The sequence below is a fragment of the Colossoma macropomum genome, unplaced genomic scaffold (genome assembly GCF_904425465.1).
Source record: "Colossoma macropomum unplaced genomic scaffold, Colossoma_macropomum, whole genome shotgun sequence".
NCBI lineage: Eukaryota > Metazoa > Chordata > Actinopteri > Characiformes > Serrasalmidae > Colossoma > Colossoma macropomum.
The window spans coordinates 43,370,307-43,392,042 of record NW_023494787.1 but is presented as its reverse complement, the minus strand read 5'-3'; the positions used below and the strand labels follow the sequence as shown (position 1 = coordinate 43,392,042).

Genomic DNA, 21,736 nt, shown 5'->3' with positions numbered 1-21,736 from the left:
GCACAAAGTAGATGCAAATATTAAAAATGAAACAATAAGAGATACACCAGATGGCCAAAAGTATGTGGACACCTGACCGTCACACCTATATGAGCTCGTTGGACATCTCATTCCAAAACCATGGGCATTAATATGGAGTTGCTCCCACCACCCCTTTACGCCTATAACAGCCTCCACTCTTCTAGGAAGACCTTGGAGTGTCTCTGTGAGAATTTGTGGCCATTCACTGAACAGAGCATTTGTAGGCCATGTTGGATGAGAAGTTTATTCCAATGGTGTTCAGTGGGGTTGAGGTGTAAACCACTGGAGCTTCTCCACACGAAACTCATCAAACCTCATTGTGCACTGAGGTACAGTTATGGTGGAACAGGAAAGGGCCTTTCACAAACTGTTGCCTCCAAGTTGGAAGCATATAAATGTCTAAAACGTATTTGTGTGCTGTAGCACTAACATTATTCCTCCTCCACCAAACTGTCTAGTACTATTGGCACTGTGCATTTACCAAACACAATTTGTTTAAACTGAGGGGCTAATAGATAGCTAACAGGCTAAAGTGCATTCATTATTAGTGGTTGGCTTTTAACTGAAGCATTTTTTATGTTGTCACCATTTCATAAAAGCAAAAAGCCACTTGAGGTTGTGCAGTAAAATGATTTTCTCATGAGTAAAGGGATTTTACTCTGCCTTACACCACCCCTTACACATACAATCACAGTAATGCAAAGGCTCCTGTGTCCCTCTTTCATCTAACGATACTGTCGGGGATCAATGCAAACAGCCTAACAGTCCTTTCACAGCACAGTGATTAGGCACATTAATACAGATTTAAATTGGGGTGGTCATGGGTGTGCTTATATGCTCACAGTAATTTTTTTCTTAAGTTGTCTGCCTTGAGATTTGATCACCAAATTTAAATTTTTAGGCATTCTGAATATTAATGTCGTTCCATTTTCTTAAACTTTTTCTGCAGTGGCCAGTAAACTAGCGTATCAAATCAAATAGTCAAACATTTTCCCCCCAAACCGCTGTTATCAGATTAACCAGGACACTGTTGGCTCTTTGTATGTGATTCTGTGTTGAGCTGCTAGTGAGCAATGATGGATGAAAGAGGAGGGGTGAGAAACAAAAAAACACTTTTATGAATGTTGCCATGCTTGCTCACCTACAAAGACAAAAAAACCACTTCCATGTATTGTATTCCATGTATTCCATCGACGTCTTTGAAGAAAAATACACGGTGCAAAAAACTGAGGGCCTCCAAAACAGGCAGAAATGGCATTTTGTGGCTACTGTGAAAAGGGGTTAAAATTTCATTGTTGATGTTCTACATCACAGCTTTTTCACAGCTTTCAATTATTATCTGAAACCTGTGAATTTTGCACAAGAATAGCATTTTACAATCATTTTCTTAGGTAGAGGCTTTGTATAAGCCTATTAGGCTTTTTTCGCCTCTCTCTGCACTGCATATTCTGTTATCTTTGTTTATTTGTGTGCATTTTAAATCATGCAAAAAATAAACTAAACTAATTATTACATGTAAAATTTAACCAGACCAACTTGCACCAATGCAGTGTGCACAGTGATGATTTTTGGAGAATAAGCTTTCATTACGTTAACATTGTAGCAAACTTCATACACCAAACAGGTCTTGCCTGACTGACTACATTTGAGGTAAGAGCAAAAGGTCTATAAATTCCTTTTATATATTGTTTTGACATCATTGTAAACTTTGTTTACTTTTGAATGGTTGTATGTGTGACATCTACAGTCACCTTCTCTACAGTGCTCCTGCTGTATTATGGCATGCTCCAGACTGGAAAGGTGTGCCAAAGGCAGGTTTATTACTGTCAGCATGGAGCAAAGTCCTCCAGCAGGCCTCCACACAGCACCAGCTGTTTGGCGCTCTCTCTTCACCCCCGTTCCCACTCTCCTGTCCCAGGGCATCCACGGCTATGAGTGACAGGTCGGGGCGGTCCATGTACCCCCTCTCCTCATGACCATGAATGTTCCAAGATATCACCAGGAAAACCCACAGCCTATGGCCCCGCACCCCGCTGGGTACGCGCAGGACCTGCCGACACAGGACGGCCCGTCAACATGTAAGTACAGACTCGTGACGAGGACGGACTGCTTTGGCTACATAATGTGCCTGGTGAACTTGTATCATTGTTTTCGTAGTGACTAGCTTTGCTTTGCTCTATTTGGTTTCAATTAGAAGTCAAACGGTCAAGAATTTTAACCTCCAGGTAAATGACTTTATATGACTTGAATATAGGCTTATAAATAAGTTCACTTATATATCAGTCACAGTTAATTTGTGCATAAACTCTAAATCAATGTTGCTTCCATTACCCATCCTTCAAACTGTTGTTATGTATTATTAAAGGAAAACTGACCTTATGTTTAGAAGAATTAGGGTTTTTTCCAGTCACATTTGCTTACAATTACAATTTTGTATCAAGACTGAGTCAATTTAACATGTGCATACATCCCAATCAGTGTTGTTTACATTACTCACCCTTCTTGTTTTCATTCATATTTTTTAAAAGAATAAATTTGCACGTTGACTGAACTAAATCAAATCATGCCGATTGCATAATTAAGCACCAGTTTAGAGTTCAAACAGTCAAGTGATAAGAGACTATTGAGTAAAATGCACTGAAGTGGCGGCAGGCTGGAATTGCCACTCTATCTCTGCTAAATGTGGACCATTCAGGATTGTTCATATTTTATGTTAATTTCCATCAGATAATCAGCTTTTCCACATAATTCAATCTTTGAGATTAAACAAAGTTGTTTAAGTGGTTTGATGTGAAATGGTACCTTGTAGACCAAACTCTTTAAAGTGGTAGTGATAAAAACTAGAGGTTATAATGTCCAAAACCACCAGTGAACCTGCATGTATCTTCTGAGTTATTATATGTGATGTTGATGGTAGTAAAATAGCGATAAATCTGAAAAAAAAATATTGGGAATCTTTGGGGACTATTTTGCCTTGCAACACCCTGCATGTACTTCGCCATGAACATACTTCGTATGTCTAGAGATTTCCCAAGTTGGTGTCAAATATCTGCTTAGACTGGCTTTACATGGTGAAACTTTCATGCAACCAGTTGCACATTGTGAGTTGCCTGGAACATAATTCCTGTGCAACTTGACAGTTACACAAAGCAATTCATAATAATCAAATGAATGCAACTTTCCACTAGTTAGCCAAATTACTAAACATGATAATCACATGATGTGTTTTGGCATTTTGATTGGCTGTTTCATGAAACTTGCTTGCAATAGAGATTCAAGTTGCAGGACGATTTATATAATCTAACACAAGTGTGATTTAGTTTCATGTAGGTTTCGAGCAACTTAAATTGCAAGAAAGTTTCACTGTGTACAGCCAAACGTAGAGTCCAGATATGGAAGTGACAGTCAATGATAGCATCCTGACCTTATTTAAGTCATTTGTTCTGCTATCCCTGATGGAAATGAAATGGTTGTGTTGTCTCTCAGCAGGGGAGCTGAAGGCAGACCCTGATGTGCGTCCGGAGCAGGAGGAGGCATGTCCTGTGTGTGGCGATCGAGTGTCCGGATACCACTATGGGCTCCTGACCTGCGAGAGCTGCAAGGCAAGGCCTGATCACACACACACGCACACACAATAACACTCTCATTTGCTCATCTTAATGCAGTCCAGTCTTATGGTGTCCAGTTTTTGGAATGAAAACCTGCAATCACACCGGCCCTTTGTGGATAAGATTGTACTCGCCTGACTTAAAGTTAACCTGACATCAAAAATGTCCTTTTTTTACCTTGTTGGTAAAAAGGATTGACAGTTAAGCTTTGTGAAATGTGGTAGTTCAGTAGCTTTGGCAATATTAGGGTACATTAGGAGTAACTGGTATTGGTATATAGTAGTGTTGAAGTTTAACAGTAGACTTACTTTCATATGACATCATTTCAGTGTGCAGGATTGTTAGCTTGCTATTTGCACAGATGTAGCAATGTTTATATTTCTTCTTCATAACAAGCCTGTAATTCAGAGGATCCAGCATTTAGTAGGAAATGTACCTAGGAAAAAACGTATGGCGTTTGGAACGTTGTTTACAGCATGGGGCAATTTCCCAAAATCCCATTCATAGAGAAATCTGGCTTAGACTTGAGTTTTCTAATATGGGCATGATGCCAACTACAGAATGACGCACGACTTCAGAGGCCTGTCACATTACGAAAGAAAAATGCATTGATTTCTCACTCATGTTGACTTCAAGGTTTGTTTTCAATTCATCAGCCAGCTGGATGATGGAGTGAGGGGGAGTTTTATTTTCATGGCTGTTCAGAATTGGGTTTTGCTTTTAATTCGTTACTTGTCATTACTTCATTCTTTTCATTTATCCCTATACAATATGTATCATTTTTTAAGTGGGTATATGAAATTTCTTCTCCACAAAGAGTTAAATACGTAGACAAATCCAAATCATGTTAGTTTCCTAGTGGGTGTTCAATATGCATACATATCACAGTTGCATGTTGTGAGTTGCCTGAAGCATAATTTCCACACAACTTGACACAAAGCAATCCATAATTATCAAAAGTGCATGCAACTTTCCACTAGTTAGCCAAATTACTGAATTCAGTGGTTTGAAATTATGTTGTTTGACATGATCACGAAATGTGCTTTTGGCATTTTGATTAGCTGTTTCATGCAACTTAAGTTGCTCGAAACCTACATGAAACTAAATGACACTTGAGTTGCATAATAAAAGCCGTCCCTGTCCTGCAACTCACTTGAATCTCTGTTGCAAGCTAGTTTCATGAAAGTTTCATTGTGTACAGCCAGACTTAGAGTGCAGATATGGAAGTGTCTGTCAATGATAGCATCCTGACCTTACATATCACATAGACTACACCTCTGGTGTCAAACCCTACAGCAGGGGTGGGGAAATGAGGACCAGTGTCCAGCAAATTTGGTGATTTCCCTGCTCTAGCATACCAACTAAACCTGATAATTATCTGCTGAGTTAGATCAGGTGTGCTAGAGCAGGGAAATCACCCAACTGGGAAGGAATCCAGCCTTCCAGGACCGGAGTTCTCCACCCCTGCCCTATAGTTCCAGCCCTAATCTAACAAAACAGATCCAGGTCTAACTAATCGAGGTCTTCTGGAGTACCTGAATATTAGTTGAAGTGAGGAACAGTAGACCTCCAGTTGCAGATTGAGGCATCAATTCAATTCAGTTCAATTCAATCAGAGTGTCAGCTGCAGATGCTTTTAGCAGGAAAGCTTTTCTCTTTATCTTTGGATGAGACAGCAACAAGTGCAAGTGAATGAGTCACATCTCTCTTTTTTTCTCTCTCTCTTTCTCTCTTTGATGCTCTCCAGGGCTTCTTTAAGCGCTCTGTGCAGAATAATAAGCGCTACACCTGCGCTGAGCGGCAGAGCTGCCCTATGGATCCAGCTCAGAGGAAGAGGTGCCCCTACTGCCGCTTCCAGAAGTGCCTTGCTGTGGGCATGAAGAGAGAGGGTGTGCCTCCATTCACACACACACATACACACACATACACATACACACACACACACACACATACATAGTTTGTATTCCTATATTTGTGAGCCTTTGCAATTGCCTTATGTAGTTAAATGCCAAATGCTAGTTGTAGTGAAATGCTGCTGTGCTCTTAATCTTTAACGTAATCAGGTATCTTTTACTTTTGCCAAAAAAAGCTTCAGGTTTGTTGAAAATCCCCAAGTGGAGTGGCTAAATGTCAGCAAAAATGTTCTTGTTTTCATCATCCTGTGATCATCTTGTCCCCACAAAGAGCCAAAAACATGCCCACATGTATACAAGACCAGAACAGTCCCTGGTGTAAAGGATTAACTGGTCACAATTTTAGCATTTAGCCTCTATGATCAAGTGCTGTTATTATTGTTATTCTATTATTTTTTGTGTCTTTTGTTCTCAGTACTCTTCCCTTTTTGAGACTCTTTTCATACTTTTTTCTTGAAATGCATGTTAGTTTTCAGTTAATGTGTGCACCGCAAGCGTGTCAGTGAGCGTTCAGTCATTCTGCATTCAGAGATTGCTCCGGCCCTTATTCCACTTATCTTTGAACCCATAAAACAACAGCAGACTTTGATGGCAGAGATAAAACAGGCTGAAAATGAACTTTACAGAAAGACACAGGAAGGATTTCAATCAGTGAGAAAAAGGACAATTCTAAGAAAGAAGAGGAGAATGTATAGTATGTACAGAGAGTGCATGTTTTTCCTATTTTGGGCCACTCATGACAGAGTCTACAACCAGTATATCAGCTCTAAAATAGGCCTTCAGGCCTCACAGTAGCCTTTTGGTGTGGTGTACACTGTGCCTCAAAGGTGTGAGGTGTGTGTTTTTGTTTTCCAAATGAGCACAATAATTTAACATTTTAAATATGAACCAGGTTTATATAAATGACAATAATAAATAATAATGAATAAATAACATATTATAAATAATCATTTATAAATACATATTTGCAACAACATATGTCTTCACACCAACTTGCTCTTACCAAAGAAGACATTTTGGTGAATGTGAAGTTGCTCTAAGACAAGATGCTGAGAAATTAGTTCATGCTTTCATAATACCTGATTAGACTGCTGTAATGTGTTATCAGCTGGTTGCTCTTAATCAGATCCAACTAGTGCAGAATGCAGCGGTGTGTGTGCTTATCAGGAAAAGAGAGTTTAAGCATCACTGTAAAAAGAAAAAGTCTGCTCAACTTAAAATGTTATAGTAACTGATATAGTAACAAATTCTCCCAGCTACTGTTTCCAGCTCTGCATCTCAGGTAGATGAACAAAACTGAATTTGCTTTTTTTACTCCATTTTCCCACTAGCTAGCACTCCTTCTATCACACAGCCTCATCTGGCATATTTCCCTCTTCATCTGGGTGTGGACAGCTGTGGCATTGCTGGGATTTGAACTCACAAACTCCTGATGTTGGGATGAATTATTAGACAGTTGCACCACATGAGATGATGCCATGCTTTAAAGTAAAACAGCAAATATTTTCTCCAGTGTATTAAACATTTCTGTAAATCTGAGCAGCTTCATGTGTTCCTGGGTGGTGCAGTGGACTAAGCTGTCACCCCAACAAGAGGTTGTGAGTTTGAGCCCCAGTGATGCTGTAGCCATTCGTAAGTGTGTACCCAAGAAAAAAACTGTCTAGCAGGATTGTGTGATGGAAAGAGTCCTGGCTAGTGGGGAAGTTGAGTATAAACAAACAACTTATTTACCTGACTGAGATGCAGAACTACAAAATTAAGAGAACTTTTGACTCAACTAAGAAGTTTGAGTTGTGTGAACTCTGGTGTCCTCAAGTTGAGTTAACTCAAGAAAAGCTGTGTAATCAGTTACTATATCATTTTGAGTTGAGCTAACCTCTCATTTTTTACAGTATACTGACTACAATGATTTGCTTATGACACTTAAAGCTTCAGCATAATTAAGTGATTTAGGCTGTCCAGACATTTCACTCAGCTGAGACAGGCTTACTGCAAACTCCTAGACTCTCTCACAGCTTAGGTGGTGAAAGATTATTTTCTTATATAGCTAGTATTTTATAGTATATATATATATATATATATGTATATAATTTATATATAGTTTTATTTTTATTTAGAGTGTAGTGTTTTACTTATACCCCACCGTGACCCAGAAGGATAAGCGCTTTAGATGATGTATGTATGTATGTTTTACTTATATTTTGGGATAAACCACTTTAAGATATGTAACCAAACTGAATAGTGCTGTATAAATCAAGATTTATTATTTTTATTGTTATTATTATTAGCCGGACATGTTCATAGGCTGCACATGTTCCCTTTATTCAACTCCCTTTGAGTCTTTCAATATTAATAAGCTATAAAGGTCTCTCCAAGTTCTTTCAGTGTGACGAAACTTGTTTTATGAATATATATTTACAGCTGTGAGGGCAGACAGAATGAGGGGTGGACGGAACAAATTTGGACCTCTCTATCGTCGGGACAGGCAGCTCAAACAGCAAAGAGGGGGCTTCCACCAAGCCAGCACTGCCCACTACAGGATCAAACTAGAAGGACCACAAGCACCTTTGCCTGCCCTATCACATGACTTTCACCTGCTGCCCGGCCCTTTCCCAGCGGCACTTGGCCCTGACCCCTTCCACCAGTCACAGCCCATTTCCCCCACAGTCAGCCAACCTGAGCTCCCAGTGGTGTTGGATTGCACCATGGCCAGAGAAAGAGCACTGACTGCTGCAGGCCTTCCCTATGGCGGACTTTACCACCCTGGTTTCCACGGTTACCCTCATGAGAAGAGGGAGATGGCCTATAGCTACAGTTCGGCCTCTGTGACGCCCCTGACCCCAGGTGCAATACACAGTGTTCCCACACCGGTGCTCACGCCCCCTTCCACACACACACCGACGTCCACTCCCACTCTGACCCCCGACCCCCCAGCATCCAGCACAAGCTTCCTGAGCGAGCTGCTGCAGGGCGAGCCAGAGGAGTCACAGGTCAGCGCGCGGGTGGTAGCCAGCCTGCGGAGAGAGCAGGCCAGCCGTGGCAAACATGACCGTCTCAACACCTTCAGTATCATGTGCAAGATGGCTGACCAGACGCTGTTCGGGCTGGTGGAGTGGGCCCGAAACTGCACGCTGTTCAAGGAGCTTAAGGTGCAAGACGGTACAAGTACAAGTACACTACTGTGCTAAAGTCAGAGCACACACTTTGGTTTATTTCATTTCCAGTCAGAATAAAGACAAGTTATTCATTTTTCAGTGTCAGGAAAAAAAGCAAAAATCATATGTTTTTCAGAAAATTACCCAGAAGCCTCCAACACTAAGTAGTAATATGAAATAGTATTTAATTTGTCCACTCTTTACTTTTATGCAGCTACTGCAACTTTAACTCTTCCGTCCTTCCAGTCTTTAAGCCAGTCAGTTACAGCTGTGTACCTTTTTACTGTGTGATGTATGTGTTTCTGAAAATACAACCAACTTCTGAGACTGAACTTGTGGAAAGAAATCCCTGTAGATTTCTTTGGAAAACTAAAAGCAAGTCTACTTAAAAGAATGTAAGCTGTAATAAAGGCAAAGTGGACACAGTAAATTCTGAAAAAAATATTATATTTTACAGATATTATATTTCACAGATTAAATGCTGTGCTGTTTCTGGCTGTCAGGAAGCAAATAGATCACTGCAGCCTTCCAAAGGGTCCACACAATTGAAGAGAGAAGCTAAAGTTGAATCTCTCTAACATCCATGAGGATTTAAGTCTGACCCTAACTGTTCACTCAGTCCATTTCAACCTGAACTACATTTTGGCTATAATTTGTCTTATTTGACATGGGAAGAGGCTCAGCCAATCAGAACAGAGTTAGTTACATATTGTTACTGTTGGACAAAAACATCATATCTTAACTTTCAATGTAAATTAATATCCAAATATTTCATTCTAAATAACTTTGGACCATTTCTGATAAATGATGAAAAACGCCAAAAATGGAGATAAAAGCTTTGTTTACAAAAACAACAATATAGCATTCTTAAAGGCACAGTAACAAAACCTTTCGTTCTAAGGGATAAAATGAGGTGGGAAAGTTTTTATGACTGACTGTTTTTGGTGCATAAAACCTTTACCAGTGCCAGTTTCCTAGACATGTATTAAGCCTAGTCTTGGAGTAAAGAATTTCCAATGGTGATTCAATATTGGCACTGCAGTTTAGTCCAAAATTAGGCTTAATCCTAAATCCATATTTCTAAGTGTGATATCATAGGGTCACTTTACTAAATGAGGGCCAGACAAGAAAACAATTTTCACATTTTACTTCCTTCTACATCCACAGAAACACATGCTTCACACTCTTGTACCTGGTGTGTTGTCTGTACTATATGTCATTACAGTGTGTGATGGCTTGCAGGTGGAGGATCAGATGGTGTTGCTGCAGAGCTGCTGGAGCGAGCTGCTGGTCCTGGACCACCTGTGCCGACAGGTGGCTTATGGGAGAGATGGCAGCATCTACCTGGTTACAGGACAACAGGTCAACACGCATCTATAACTTCACTCCATTTACTGGATTTCATTAAAGTAATAATTCAAAAAACAAGTTTACACAGTTTTCCACTTTATCCCAAATATAGTAGATCAACCAAGATGTGTTTGGACTCATTTAGTTTTGCACTAGAGCTACAAGGCTAATGTAGCTAACAAGTAATGGAAGTTTGTACACTACTGATTGGCATTGTGCTAACTGCATGTCTAGATCATTACACACTTGCCTCGCGTTGTAAGGTAATCTCAATTATACTTACACTTTATGTCCAAAAGTATCCAGACACTCCTAATTAGTGAATTCAGCTACTTTAAAGTGCAGTCCTTGCTGATACAGGTGCTCAACTGTGCACAAAAGTTTGTATAATCTCCATAGAAAAGCATTAATCAATGGAAATAGCCACACGAGTCCCCATGCACAATGCCAAGTGTTGAAAATTATAGTGATTCAGAACTAAAAATTTAGAGTGATTCAGAACTAATCATCCAACATCAGTAGCTGACTTTACTAATGCTTGTGTGGCTGAATGCAATCAAATTCTCACAGCAATGTTCCAACGTCTAGTGTAAAACCTTCCCAGAAGAGTAGAAAGTGTTACTGCAGCAAGGTTACAGGAACAAGCAACCTATTAATACCAGTGATTTCAGAAGAAACACTGGATGAACAGGTGTCTACAAACCTTTGGACATGCTTTCTAAAAATATATCATACAGCTGTCTAAAAAAATGGAGGTACAGACAAAATTCAGGCTTCAGGATGGCTCCTTTTCCTGGCTTTAGTTATGCACCATACTTGTGTTCCTTAGTGGGGTGGAACATCCATTGCTTTTTAGATACATTAGCCTTGTAGCTAACTTCACGCACCAAACCTGCCTTGGCTACATTTTATAAGGGGAGAATTATGTATTTTTAATTTACCATCAATCCATTCCTTTAAGGCCTCGGGATCACACTCCACTCATCCATCCTTCTGCACCCAAGTAACAGTTTCCGATGGTCTGACGTAAAAAATAAGCTGTTTTAAAATCTGAAGTTAATATCTTTCTCCTTTTGCCTCTGTAGATTGAGGTGTCTACAGTGCTGTCCCAGGCTGGGCCGACGTTGAGCAGTCTGGTCTCCAGGGCGCAGGACCTGGTGTCTAAGCTCAGGGCGCTCCAGCTGGACAGACAAGAGTTTGTCTGTCTTAAGTACCTTGTTCTCTTCAACCCAGGTGGGACATTATATGCCTATCAACTGTTTCTGGAGAACCACCATCCATCTGATCTGAATCTTACAGCTAACTATGCTAACTTAACTTCAGCATTGCTGTGCATGTGGTAAATATCCAGAAACAGCCCCCTCTACTCTGGTGTTTTTCTTTTCCAGCTATGGAGGGTCACACTGCCTATTTCAGTACACATACTAATAATTCCTGATGGCATCTTAAGGCCATTCCATTACTGTATTAGCTCAAGTGAAGTTTATTAGATGAATCCTCAGAGTGTCGACTTCAGCAGGAAAACTTGCCAATAAATGATTGTGACCGGAATCATTTTTCTTTTAAAACCCCAAAATGTCTTCCATGTTGACCCCTCCTCCCCTTACCACTTGGGCAATGTAGGTGTAACACATTTCTGAGAAAGTCGAAGCTGGCGATGTCATGTTGCTGTTTTCAGATTTCATTCTCATTTTCTGTGATATGCTTATAACAGCAGTCGCTGGTTTTCAAAGATCTATTTCTCACTGCTACTCTGATAGGCCTCAAACAGTAGCCAGTGACAGTAACAGGGACTGTAACATTGTCGTTTCTGAGGTTTAAATAATATCAGATGTTCGTAATTTTAATCAGGTAGTTCTGACAGTTCTGTGTCTTTTCCAAAGGGTAACAGGCATTTTCAAATTATGTCAAAAAGTGGAAAACGACAAAATGGAGATATGAGGTTTTGTCCCGACAGCAGTGATATATGTTGCTCCAAAACCTTATCATTCAGCATTAATGGTGCCTTCACAGATATGCAGTTCACCAATGCCACGTGCACTACGCACCCCCATACCATCACAGATAATGGTTTTTGAACTGTGTGCTGATAACAAGCCGGATGGTCACTCTCCTTTTCATACAGGAGGACGCGGCGTCCATGAGTTCCAAAAAGACAGCTCACATTTTGATTCTTCATATGACACTTCTCTACTTCACCTCAGTCCATGAGCTTGGGCCCAGAGAAGGCGGCGGTGTTTCTGGATCCTGTTAATATATGATTTCTTTGCATGGTAGTTTTAACCAGTATTTGTGGATTTTCAATCATATCGGAAAAAAAAATTACATATATATACACCGATCAGGCATAACATTATGACCACCTCCTTGTTTCTACGCTCATTGTCCATTTTATCAGCTCCACTTACTATATAGGAGCACTTTGTAGTTCTACAGTTACAGACTGTAGTCCATCTGTTTCTCTGCATACTTTGTTAGCCCCTTTTACCCTGTTCTTCAGTGGTCAGGACCCCCATGGTCCCTCACAGAGCAGGTACTATTTGGGTGGTGGATCATTCTCAGCACTGCAGTAACACTGACATGGTGGTGGTGTAGTGTGTATTAATGTGTGTTGTGCTGGATCAGACACACCAGTGCTACTGACGTTTTTAAATACTGTGTTCACTCACTGTCCACTCTGTTTGACACTCCTACCTTATCAGTCCACCTTGTAGATGTAAAGTCAGAGACGATAGCTCATCTGCTGCTATACAGTTTGTGTTGGTCATCCTCTAGTCCTTCATCAGTGGTCACAGGACGCTGCCCACAGGATGCTGTTGGCTAGATATTTTTGGTTGGTGGACTATTCTCAGTCCAGCAGTGACACTGAGGTGTTTAAAAACTCCAGCAGCACTGCTGTGTCTGATCCACTCGTACCAGCACAACACATACTAACACCACCACCAGTGTCACTGCAGTGCTAAGAATTGCTAGGGCTGCTGCTCGTATGGGGCAGACATTAAAATGTGAATGTGTCTGTGTTACAGATGTGAAGTCTGTGCAGGACCGACAGCAGGTGGAGCGCACGCAGGAGCGGGTGAACAGAGCTCTAATGGAACACACCCTGCAGACTCACCCCGGCCACTCCGACAAGTTCGGCCAGCTGCTGCTCCGGCTGCCTGAAGTGCGCAGCATCAGCCTGCAGGTGGAGGAGTACCTGTATCAACGCCACCTGCTGGGCGACCTGCCCTGCAACTCACTGCTCACCGAAATGCTGCACGCCAAGCACACCTGACACAGCCTTTCTGCAACTTGTTAGAATATTTAAGTGCCTTGCTGTCTTTTAATCCCCCCAGTACTAAAGCACTCAGGACAGCAACCAAACACACATACCGTAGTTTGCAAAAGTCAGAGACCATCCTTCATTGTTTTAACTACCAAGGTAAACGGCCACTAAGTACAGCTCATACATTTTTCTGGATGAGGATATTAGATATAAGAAAATCCACTTGCATAAGAAAGTCAAAGAAAAATAAAACAGGAATTTCCAATACAGGAGTTCAAAATATTATTCGAAACAACAATGAAAGACCTGGTTGACCACAAAAACTGTCCCCCTCTGATAAACAGGACTTAAAGCTTTCATCTTTGAAAGGATCAGATTTTAAAAAAATCCACAGGTGTTTCTGTCCATCCTTCCACTGTGAGAAGACAACTCAACACTATGGGTCTGAAAGGATGTGTGGCTGTCAAGAAGCTCTTACTCCAGTAACACTTTATTCAGAGTGGTCCTTTGTAGTTGATTAATTAACTCTTAAAAGATTATCAGTAACACATCAACATTACAGTGAAGTGGCAGCAGTGAAGCATCTGAATACACTGAAGTAAATATCTTGTAGATGTTCTGCTGATACATTACTTACATTAAGTAGTATTGTAAATATGTTACTTCCATTACACAAAACCCAACCTTCACCCTGGCCCTAATCCTAACCCTAACCTCAACCTCAACCCAGAACCTAACCCTAACCCTCATCCTAAAACCTAATCTTAACCCTCATATGTTTGACAAGTTACTGAAAGTCCGTTGAGTTTGTTTTATCTAAAAAGGACCACTCAAAATAGTGTCACCAAATATCCCTGCAGATTTCTTTGAAAAACATTGTCTCTCAAAAAGAACGGAAGCTGTAATAAAGACAAAACGTGGATACACTAAATACTGAAAAATAGTATATTTAGTTGTTGAGACTTCTGTGTAATTTTCTGCTGAATATGTTTTCTATTTCTTCTTGTACTTAATGGCCATTCTGACTGGAAATTACATAAATTAAGGGTCGTCTCTCACTTTTGGTCACCATCTCTGGTCTTGGAGATTTACCTTCCAACCACAATCTGTTTCAGCTAATTAACGTCTTCAGAAGACCTTGATTGGCTGCATCAGATGCATCAGTGATAGGTGAGCATGTAAAATGCAGGTAGGAGCTGACCTCTGCCAGAAAGTACATTTCCAGAAGAAGGGTTTGTGTCCACTAATCTTCACAGTAAGTGGGAGGACTCAAACACTGCCCTTTGTTAAAAAAAACACCCACTGTACATCCCTCAATCACACACACTCATTACAGACAGTGCAATATTCCTGTAATTAATGTTCATAAGAATGTACTAGAATAAAGTGCATCTGTGAATCAAGTCTGTCTAAATTGATTCCAAACTTGCCGTGAAGCTGATATGATCACAAATGAAGCGAATTTCAAAATAAAAGTAGAAGGTATGCTTAAACACTCGATATGAAACAAACACTGCAAACAGTAATGAACAGGATGATTTAAAAATGATTTTATTCCTCAGATCAGTCGCTCGGACTGACAGATCCGCAATTACGAACAATCGGGGAGGAAAGAAAGACTACCGACATGAACATGGTGACAAAGACAAAAAAGAAAATGGCCAGTATGTTCAATGTGCCTTTTAAAGTATGAAATGAACGTGTGAATCACCACCTCACCAGAACATAAATAATAAAAATCTGAAACTAAACATCAAAGAAAATAATAATAATAGTAATTCCAGCTAGTCCTTAACCAATAAATAAACCAGAACCGACATAACATTCTACAGGAGGATTGCACAGACTCCAGTTTCATCACTATGATAACTTTCATCACTATGATCTCTCATTGGACCAAGACAAGACACAGACACGCGGCTCACACATATGCATTAATTGCCCATTCACTAGACATAGAAACGTATTCAACCACTCCACAAAACAATGATTGCGTTTATATAAAAATATTCACATCTTCACTTCAGATAAGCAAATGGCCTCTTTATTAGCAGGAGGCAGTTTATTCTTTTCATTCTTAGAGCCAGGAGAAAGCAGTTTGGCTGAATCAATTGTTCTAGTGCTTAACAAAGGTTTTTAAGTATGAACAGCCCGAAAGCCCTCTGCGTAAAGAACGACGGGGCAGTTGCATCACGCCCGAAATGAATAAAGCCGATATACATGAAGCTAATTCTCAATTAACAACAACTTAAAGGAAGATTTTTTCAGCTTAAACTCTGTCTGTTGCACCTGTAATGTTTCCCTGTACTTGGAAAAGAACTATAAACACCATTGATTTGGGATTCACCTAAAACAGAAGCCAATGGGCAGTTGCTGAATTATGCAGTAGATGTTCATGAACATTCATGAACAGTTCAGTCAAATGTAACTGTAAATTAAACTGTAAACCTGTATAATTCATTCTTTTAGAGATTAAACTAGTTTTGTGGTAGGCTACTAGCGTAGTGATGTCATTCTTTAATGGGATTGCCCATATTGTGACCTCCAAGTCTAAGCTGGTTTTCTTTAGGGGAGATATGATAATGACGGACATTACATTGATGAATTATATTGATGGACACTTTTCCTCCCAAAGTCACTGGATCTTTTGAATTATAAAGTCTCTAAGGAGCCAAAATATGAATATTGCTACACACTCTACTGTGCACTGAATTGACTGGCTTGCGCTATAATGCACAAAGCCTCTCTTCGCCATATACAAACCATATTCAACAATAAAAAGGATCATTAACAGCACTCATAATATATATTACATAATCATCTGTTTTTTCCTCCTCCAATTTTTTATCCCAGTTACAGCTGAAGAGAAAAAGAATCAGTAATCACAGACTGACTTCATTTTTTTTTTTTTCTTCATTCAATCTTACTGAACTGAAAGAGATAAAAGAACCCATGCAAACCAGCAAGCTTTGTTAAATAAGCAAGTAGCTTTGGCATTAACGGTGTGCAGTTTGAGTAGCTGGTATTGTTGAATAATAGTGATGAAAATTAATAGAAGACTAAACAAGCTCATAATTCAGAGAATCCAGTGTCAGGGGAAAATGCATATAGGACAAAACATATCATTTTTGTAAATGCTGACTGCAGAATGATGCCCGAGGTTTATTTGAGTTGTATGGTAACACATTTTAACCGTTTCTTTATAAAGTTCAGCAGCTGCCCAAAGGCCACTACTATAAATATATTCGAGTCAACAGGTTTTTAGTTCTTTTCTAACTACAAATATCAAATAAACATGTTGAAATTACACTCCATGGTAATAAACTGTAAGCTACAGATGCAGCAGATAGACATTAAGTTGAAAAAGACTGGAGTATTTCCTTTAACATGTTGTACTGCAGGCTTACTTGCATGCTACAGCATGTTAGCGCATGTGATCAGTGTAGATTCAGCAGACAGGGCGTTTTAACCTGAAATGAGAGGAATTTAATCACGTTTCTGTAGATGTGATCTTTATTCGTTTTCTCTCTCCCTTGCGTCTCACTCTCTTTCTCTTTCATGCTCACATACATACCCACACCCGCACAAGCGTGCAGCTCCTAGTGCTGAAGCCACAGGGCAGCTTATTCATACCTTAACAAAGCCTCTCTTCGCCATATACAAATCATAGTCAAAAATGAAAAGAATCATTAACAGCATTCATGATATACATTAAATGATCGTCTTTTTTTTTCTCCTCCAAATTTTTTTTCCAGTTACAGATGAAGAGAGAAAGAATCAGTGACTTCATTTTTTCTCTTCATTCATTCTTAATGAACTGAAAGAGATGAAGCACATGGAGGAAAACCTACATGGGCTGAGTTTTAACCCAGCTCACCTGAGGCCCGAAGGCGAGCGTTGATACTCGGATAAATATGTCAAAAGTAGTATTAAAAAAAACATCCAGATGTCTACAGCTAACTTTAAGTAAGGGCTAGGCAGAGGACAGGGCTGCAGTGTGCACGCTAGAGGCACTCAACACATTGTAGCACGAGCCTTCACTCTTATCGGACAATTAGGCACAGTAGCATGAATAACCATGGCCCTCTTCTCCCCAGTGGAAGATTTCGAAACTCCAGCCCCCTGGACTGACTGGCCATCGACAAAAGACAGTGGGAAGCCCTTGGCTGGCTTGTGCCCTACATTCATTAAGGGGCAATGATAGTCTGGATTCAGCTGTGGTATTTCAAGATTTGAGTTCACTGATGCTATCCAGTGCCCTGGACAGGAAGGACCAGACAGGAAGAAAAACGAGAAGAGAGAGATAAAGGATTAATGTATATAAAAAAAGGAAGGAAAGGGAAGAAGGAAGAGGAAGATTGAAAACGGAGACTAAGCTCCGGCTTAATGGCATGTCCTTAAAGCAGTGTCAGTTTGTCAGCGCCGGGTCCCATTCTGAATAGCCAGAAGGTCACATTCATGATGACTGAATGGGGTCAGGTTGGAAAGGGCAGGGCTGAAATGGGAGAAGTCACTTCATCTACAGCGATTAAATGTCAAACACAGGGTGTTTTGTACAATTCCAGTTGGCCACAGCACCAGAAAAGGTGTTGTCTTGTGACGTTGAAAATGGCTATGGCATTTTTTCCTCTCCATCTGTCCATTTGAACAGATGGATGCGTTCAGCTGGAGCACTGCTGAATCTGAGGGACCACAGATTGTGAGATTTTCGACCACACAATTTAATACTCCTCTTAGAAGTGGTGCACACCCAGCTCCGACTCTGCTCCGGTGCTGAACTGCAGGGGGTAAGGGGGAAAGAAAATTTGGGTATCACTGGCCAGATCAGGCGAGACCCATTTGTTTCATTTGGGGGTTCCAAGCTTCTTAGGTGTCCCTGGACGCTTGCTCTGCCACAGGTGGCCAGGGATGGTGAAGGCGTCCACGCTCATCGACATGGTTTTGGACGGGATTGCGGTAAACTGCTTGCGGTCGGAACTGTACTTGTAGATGGACTCGATCACGGAGGGGCTGATAATCCTTGGGCCGATTCCAGTCAGACGCACCAGCTCTTCTGTCTCTGGGTTCATGGTGTAAACCGCACGGAACTGGCAGCTCGAGTCCCGGAAAAGGATGAGGAAGTGGTTGGCGGTACTCTTCTCCATTTCCTGTGGCAGAGAGATTAAAAGATATGAAACATTAAGAAAACAAAATTTGTGTCAGAATTTTCATACCATGAAAAAGAGTCAATGATTAATTTTATAAGTTACAGTATAATTGAACCACATGAATCTGCTTAACTCAAAAAAATGAAAACCACTCTTTTAAAGTTGTGTGGTAACATGAATTCTATCACTATATAAAAGATGCATGGCAGTTTGTTTATTATTGTACCGCTTTTGTACTGTTGTACTGTTTTTTGTTTTTTTCCTAGCAAGCATGTGAGCTAATTAAAAACAGAATTCAGGTAGGTAAGCACTTAATTTTGAGTCAAACTGAATAAATGCAACAACAGCACTCAGAAGTAGTCACTTTTCTTGCATCTGCATTAAAGTGTTTAAAGAACATTCAATAAACAAGTTGTTTTGGGTGTGCTCCTGCTTGGCAATGATAAAAATGGTAATAATAAAAATCTTCACACTGATCCCTGCAGACAGGATTAGATAATCTGCTTACTGAGGACAAAACATCCATCTTATGTATCCCACACAAAGGACTTGGCCACCAAACTACTACTTTTGCACATGTGCATCAATCAAATAGAGAGAGCAGTCTCATACTTCTGTTTTTAACATAACAGTATGGATAGGTTCCTTCAAAATAGGTTCCTAAATGTTGGTGTGCATCTGAGCTATTCTTGTTTATGTCCAGCGTACAAAATGATAGGAAAAACACAGTACGAAAACACAGTTGTGTAAGAAGTGGCTGCAACAGAGGCAAGTGACTGAAAGGTCTCTCACCTCTATAATCTTGTTTTTCTGCGGTTCATTGACCTTGCCTGCCAAACAGCAGCGGGAGATGGCATTATGGATGATGAACTTGTTGGATTTGAAGCTTGGCTCCTTATACAGTTTGGGTCCTGACACAAAAATCAAGATTAATAACCCATCACATGTGAATACAATTGTAAATCCATTAAAATGTATGTCAAAAATAAATCATTCAATATACTATCATTTATTATAAGCCAAAATACAAAAAAAAGACATGCATCAAGCTGTGATACTGTACCAGTGTACTCTGGGATGGAGGCTGGGGAGGAAATGGTGGATGCATTTTCCCAGTCCCTCTCACCGTTCTGCATGGCCTGGCGGCCTGGGGACATCAGTCTTGATGGAGAATGAGAGCGACTGCAGAGCAGGAAATAAGAGTTAGAAACTGCAGGTGCTTCTGTGTCAGCGGTATTCAGTAAACAGGTTCCTTGCTTTGAGCAGATATAGGCTCAAGGTTGAGATGAAGTAAACACAAGGGAATAGATAGGCAGACAGATATTAGTTGATCAGACTCCAGCTAGCTACCTTGGAGATTTCCTGACGGTAAGTGTCCCATCATTTGCCATGGAGGAAAGGTTATTGGTGGAATGAGAGTACACCCTATTCAGCCTAGAACCTATGGGAAAATATAAACACAAGAATTAGCATTGTAGTGTTATCCGATACTGAAAAGTAAGAAAGTGATAAAACTACTACTGGAAACAAATCGGCTGTGGATCAGAATAAGCTCATTTTTGGTCTATTTAGGCGATTAGTGATTGGCTGATATTCCTTTCATTTGGCTGATTGTGAGAGCCAATCAGTGACGCAAAATACACAAGCCAAGTTTCACAATGAGCACTGAAAGGAAACATTTGTCAGTCTGGCAGTTGTTTTTGTTCCCCTCCACCCACAGTATCAGACTCCCAACAAGTCAATATTATTTGCACAGTTTGAAAAACTAACATGACTCGTGAGGGAAGCAAAGTAAACACCATTTTAACTTTTAACATCATTAACCAGATGCAAACTTGAGACATCATCCATTTTGCCTGGGTATCATGTTTCCACCCCTGGAATTAGCATCAGCCAATTTATGCAAATGCATAATCAGCCTTCAGTCGCACTAAACACTGATCAGGCAATTTCTAGATAAAACCCATTTTGGCAATGGTGAGGGTAAACATTTTACTTAAACTTATTTCGGCAATGCTGCTTACCCATAAATCCTTTAGCTGGGCTGCGGGAGAGAGCAGAGTCATCGTGGAACACCGTTTTGGGCCGCTGTTTCTTGACTCCTCGGACAGTGGTGGGTTTCTGCCGCAGTACTTTGTCCAGGTCCTCCATGATTTTGAGCTGCTGGCGGCGTTCATACTCCTGCCGAGTGAAGTCTCCACGCCGTTGTGGGGTACCCTCAGGCGGAGGGGTGCGTGCTGGGGGCGGGGTGCAAGGTGTCTGGGGTCGGTCCACTCTGTCAGCTGTCCGCAATTCATCCACTGAGCCACTTCGGCTGTGAAAACGACAGAAACTGCTGTTAACACCTTGAAACTCTACATACTGTATGACTTCACTGGTGTAAATTTCCAGTTTATAACTGCATATACAAATTCAGAGTTATGCAAATTGGCGTTCCCACCACATGACAGTAAATAAACAGGTATTTAGGGGGATTTCCAACCTAAACCTATATTTGTTTGACAGAATTCACAATTTTATACTGTTTTCATTAATTTGTGTTCTCTCACTACACGTAGGGATGTTTACAACGGAAGTACTGATGGTTACATTTTTCATTAAGGCCAAAGTGTCCCTTTAAAACTACAGATGCACATATCGCTGCTGTCAGAGCAAAACCTTGTATCTCCAAAATGGAAACTTCACAGGAGAAGGAAAAAACATACTCTGCTTTTAATGTAAGTCAATGGAACCAGAAATTTTTTCCACATAATTTTTGGGCCGTTTCTTTTGGTCCATTCATCATGAAATTTAAAAACGGAAAAATGACAAAAATGGAGATACAAGGTTTTGTTCCGACAGCAGCGATATATAAATTGAGAAAGAAAACATAAGAACTCCTGACACACTGTTATTAATTCTCTAAATAATTCATTAAAAATCTGTTCTTCACTTCCAGTCCTGGAATCACCCCGGCTCCAACAAGTCAAAGTGTAAAGTGGGGGGGGAGAGAGGAAAAAAAAAAAAAATGCAGTGGTCTTTTAGGATTTGAGTGTTTCAAGTACACAGATTTAGAGGATAATTTCAGGTGTATTAGACTTACCTTGCTTCCCTCTCTCTCTCCTGCTCCTGCTTCTTCCTCTTCAGTTCCTCAGCTCTCTTTTGCTGCTTCTCCAGCAATGCAGCTCTCCTCTGAGCCATCTCGTCTTCCGGCCGAGCCTCGTCCTGCTGCGGAAGCACCATCCCAAAATGTTACATCAGTGGTTCTCAACTCAAGACACACTGCAGTTTTGTGTAT

At 40.5% G+C, this 21,736-nt stretch overlaps 2 protein-coding genes across 5 annotated transcripts in view; one reads left to right on the top strand and one right to left on the bottom strand.

Moving 5' to 3' along the window:
• The first annotated feature begins 1,830 nt into the window (after positions 1–1,830).
• Positions 1,831–14,715, top strand: nr5a5 (nuclear receptor subfamily 5, group A, member 5). Of its 4 annotated transcripts, none has more exons than XM_036567499.1 (7): positions 1,831–2,099; positions 3,511–3,623; positions 5,377–5,518; positions 7,964–8,691; positions 9,940–10,059; positions 11,133–11,280; positions 13,074–14,715. In XM_036567499.1, the coding sequence occupies exons 1-7, from the start codon at positions 1,994–1,996 to the stop codon at positions 13,319–13,321; spliced, it is 1,605 nt and encodes a 534-aa protein (XP_036423392.1). In that variant the 5' UTR covers positions 1,831–1,993; the 3' UTR covers positions 13,322–14,715. The 4 variants fall into 4 exon arrangements, with proteins under 4 accessions (XP_036423392.1, XP_036423391.1, XP_036423393.1 ...); XM_036567498.1 differs by having other exon boundaries at positions 1,832–2,099; positions 3,508–3,623; XM_036567500.1 differs by lacking the exon at positions 1,831–2,099 and adding an exon at positions 2,117–2,246 and having other exon boundaries at positions 3,508–3,623.
• A 131-nt stretch (positions 14,716–14,846) lies between these two features.
• camsap3 (calmodulin regulated spectrin-associated protein family, member 3) overlaps positions 14,847–21,736 on the bottom strand; it is a 55,256-nt gene continuing 48,366 nt past the window's right edge. The window contains exons 12-17 of the mRNA XM_036567497.1: positions 21,542–21,666; positions 20,484–20,773; positions 19,810–19,900; positions 19,523–19,641; positions 19,252–19,370; positions 14,847–18,459 (exon numbers count right to left, since the gene is read on the bottom strand). Of these exons, the coding sequence (XP_036423390.1) occupies positions 18,157–18,459; positions 19,252–19,370; positions 19,523–19,641; positions 19,810–19,900; positions 20,484–20,773; positions 21,542–21,666 (1,047 nt within the window). The 3' untranslated portion in view covers positions 14,847–18,156. The remainder of the gene's footprint in view (positions 18,460–19,251; positions 19,371–19,522; positions 19,642–19,809; positions 19,901–20,483; positions 20,774–21,541; positions 21,667–21,736) is intronic.

Coding starts and splice junctions, on each gene's coding strand:
- nr5a5 (XM_036567498.1), top strand. CDS start 1,994: ATGACCATGAATGTTCCAAGATATCACCAGGAAAACCCACAGCCTATG. Junction 3,624..5,376: donor TGACCTGCGAGAGCTGCAAG/GCAAGGCCTGAT, acceptor GATGCTCTCCAG/GGCTTCTTTAAGCGCTCTGT. Junction 11,281..13,073: donor CCTTGTTCTCTTCAACCCAG/GTGGGACATTAT, acceptor TCTGTGTTACAG/ATGTGAAGTCTGTGCAGGAC.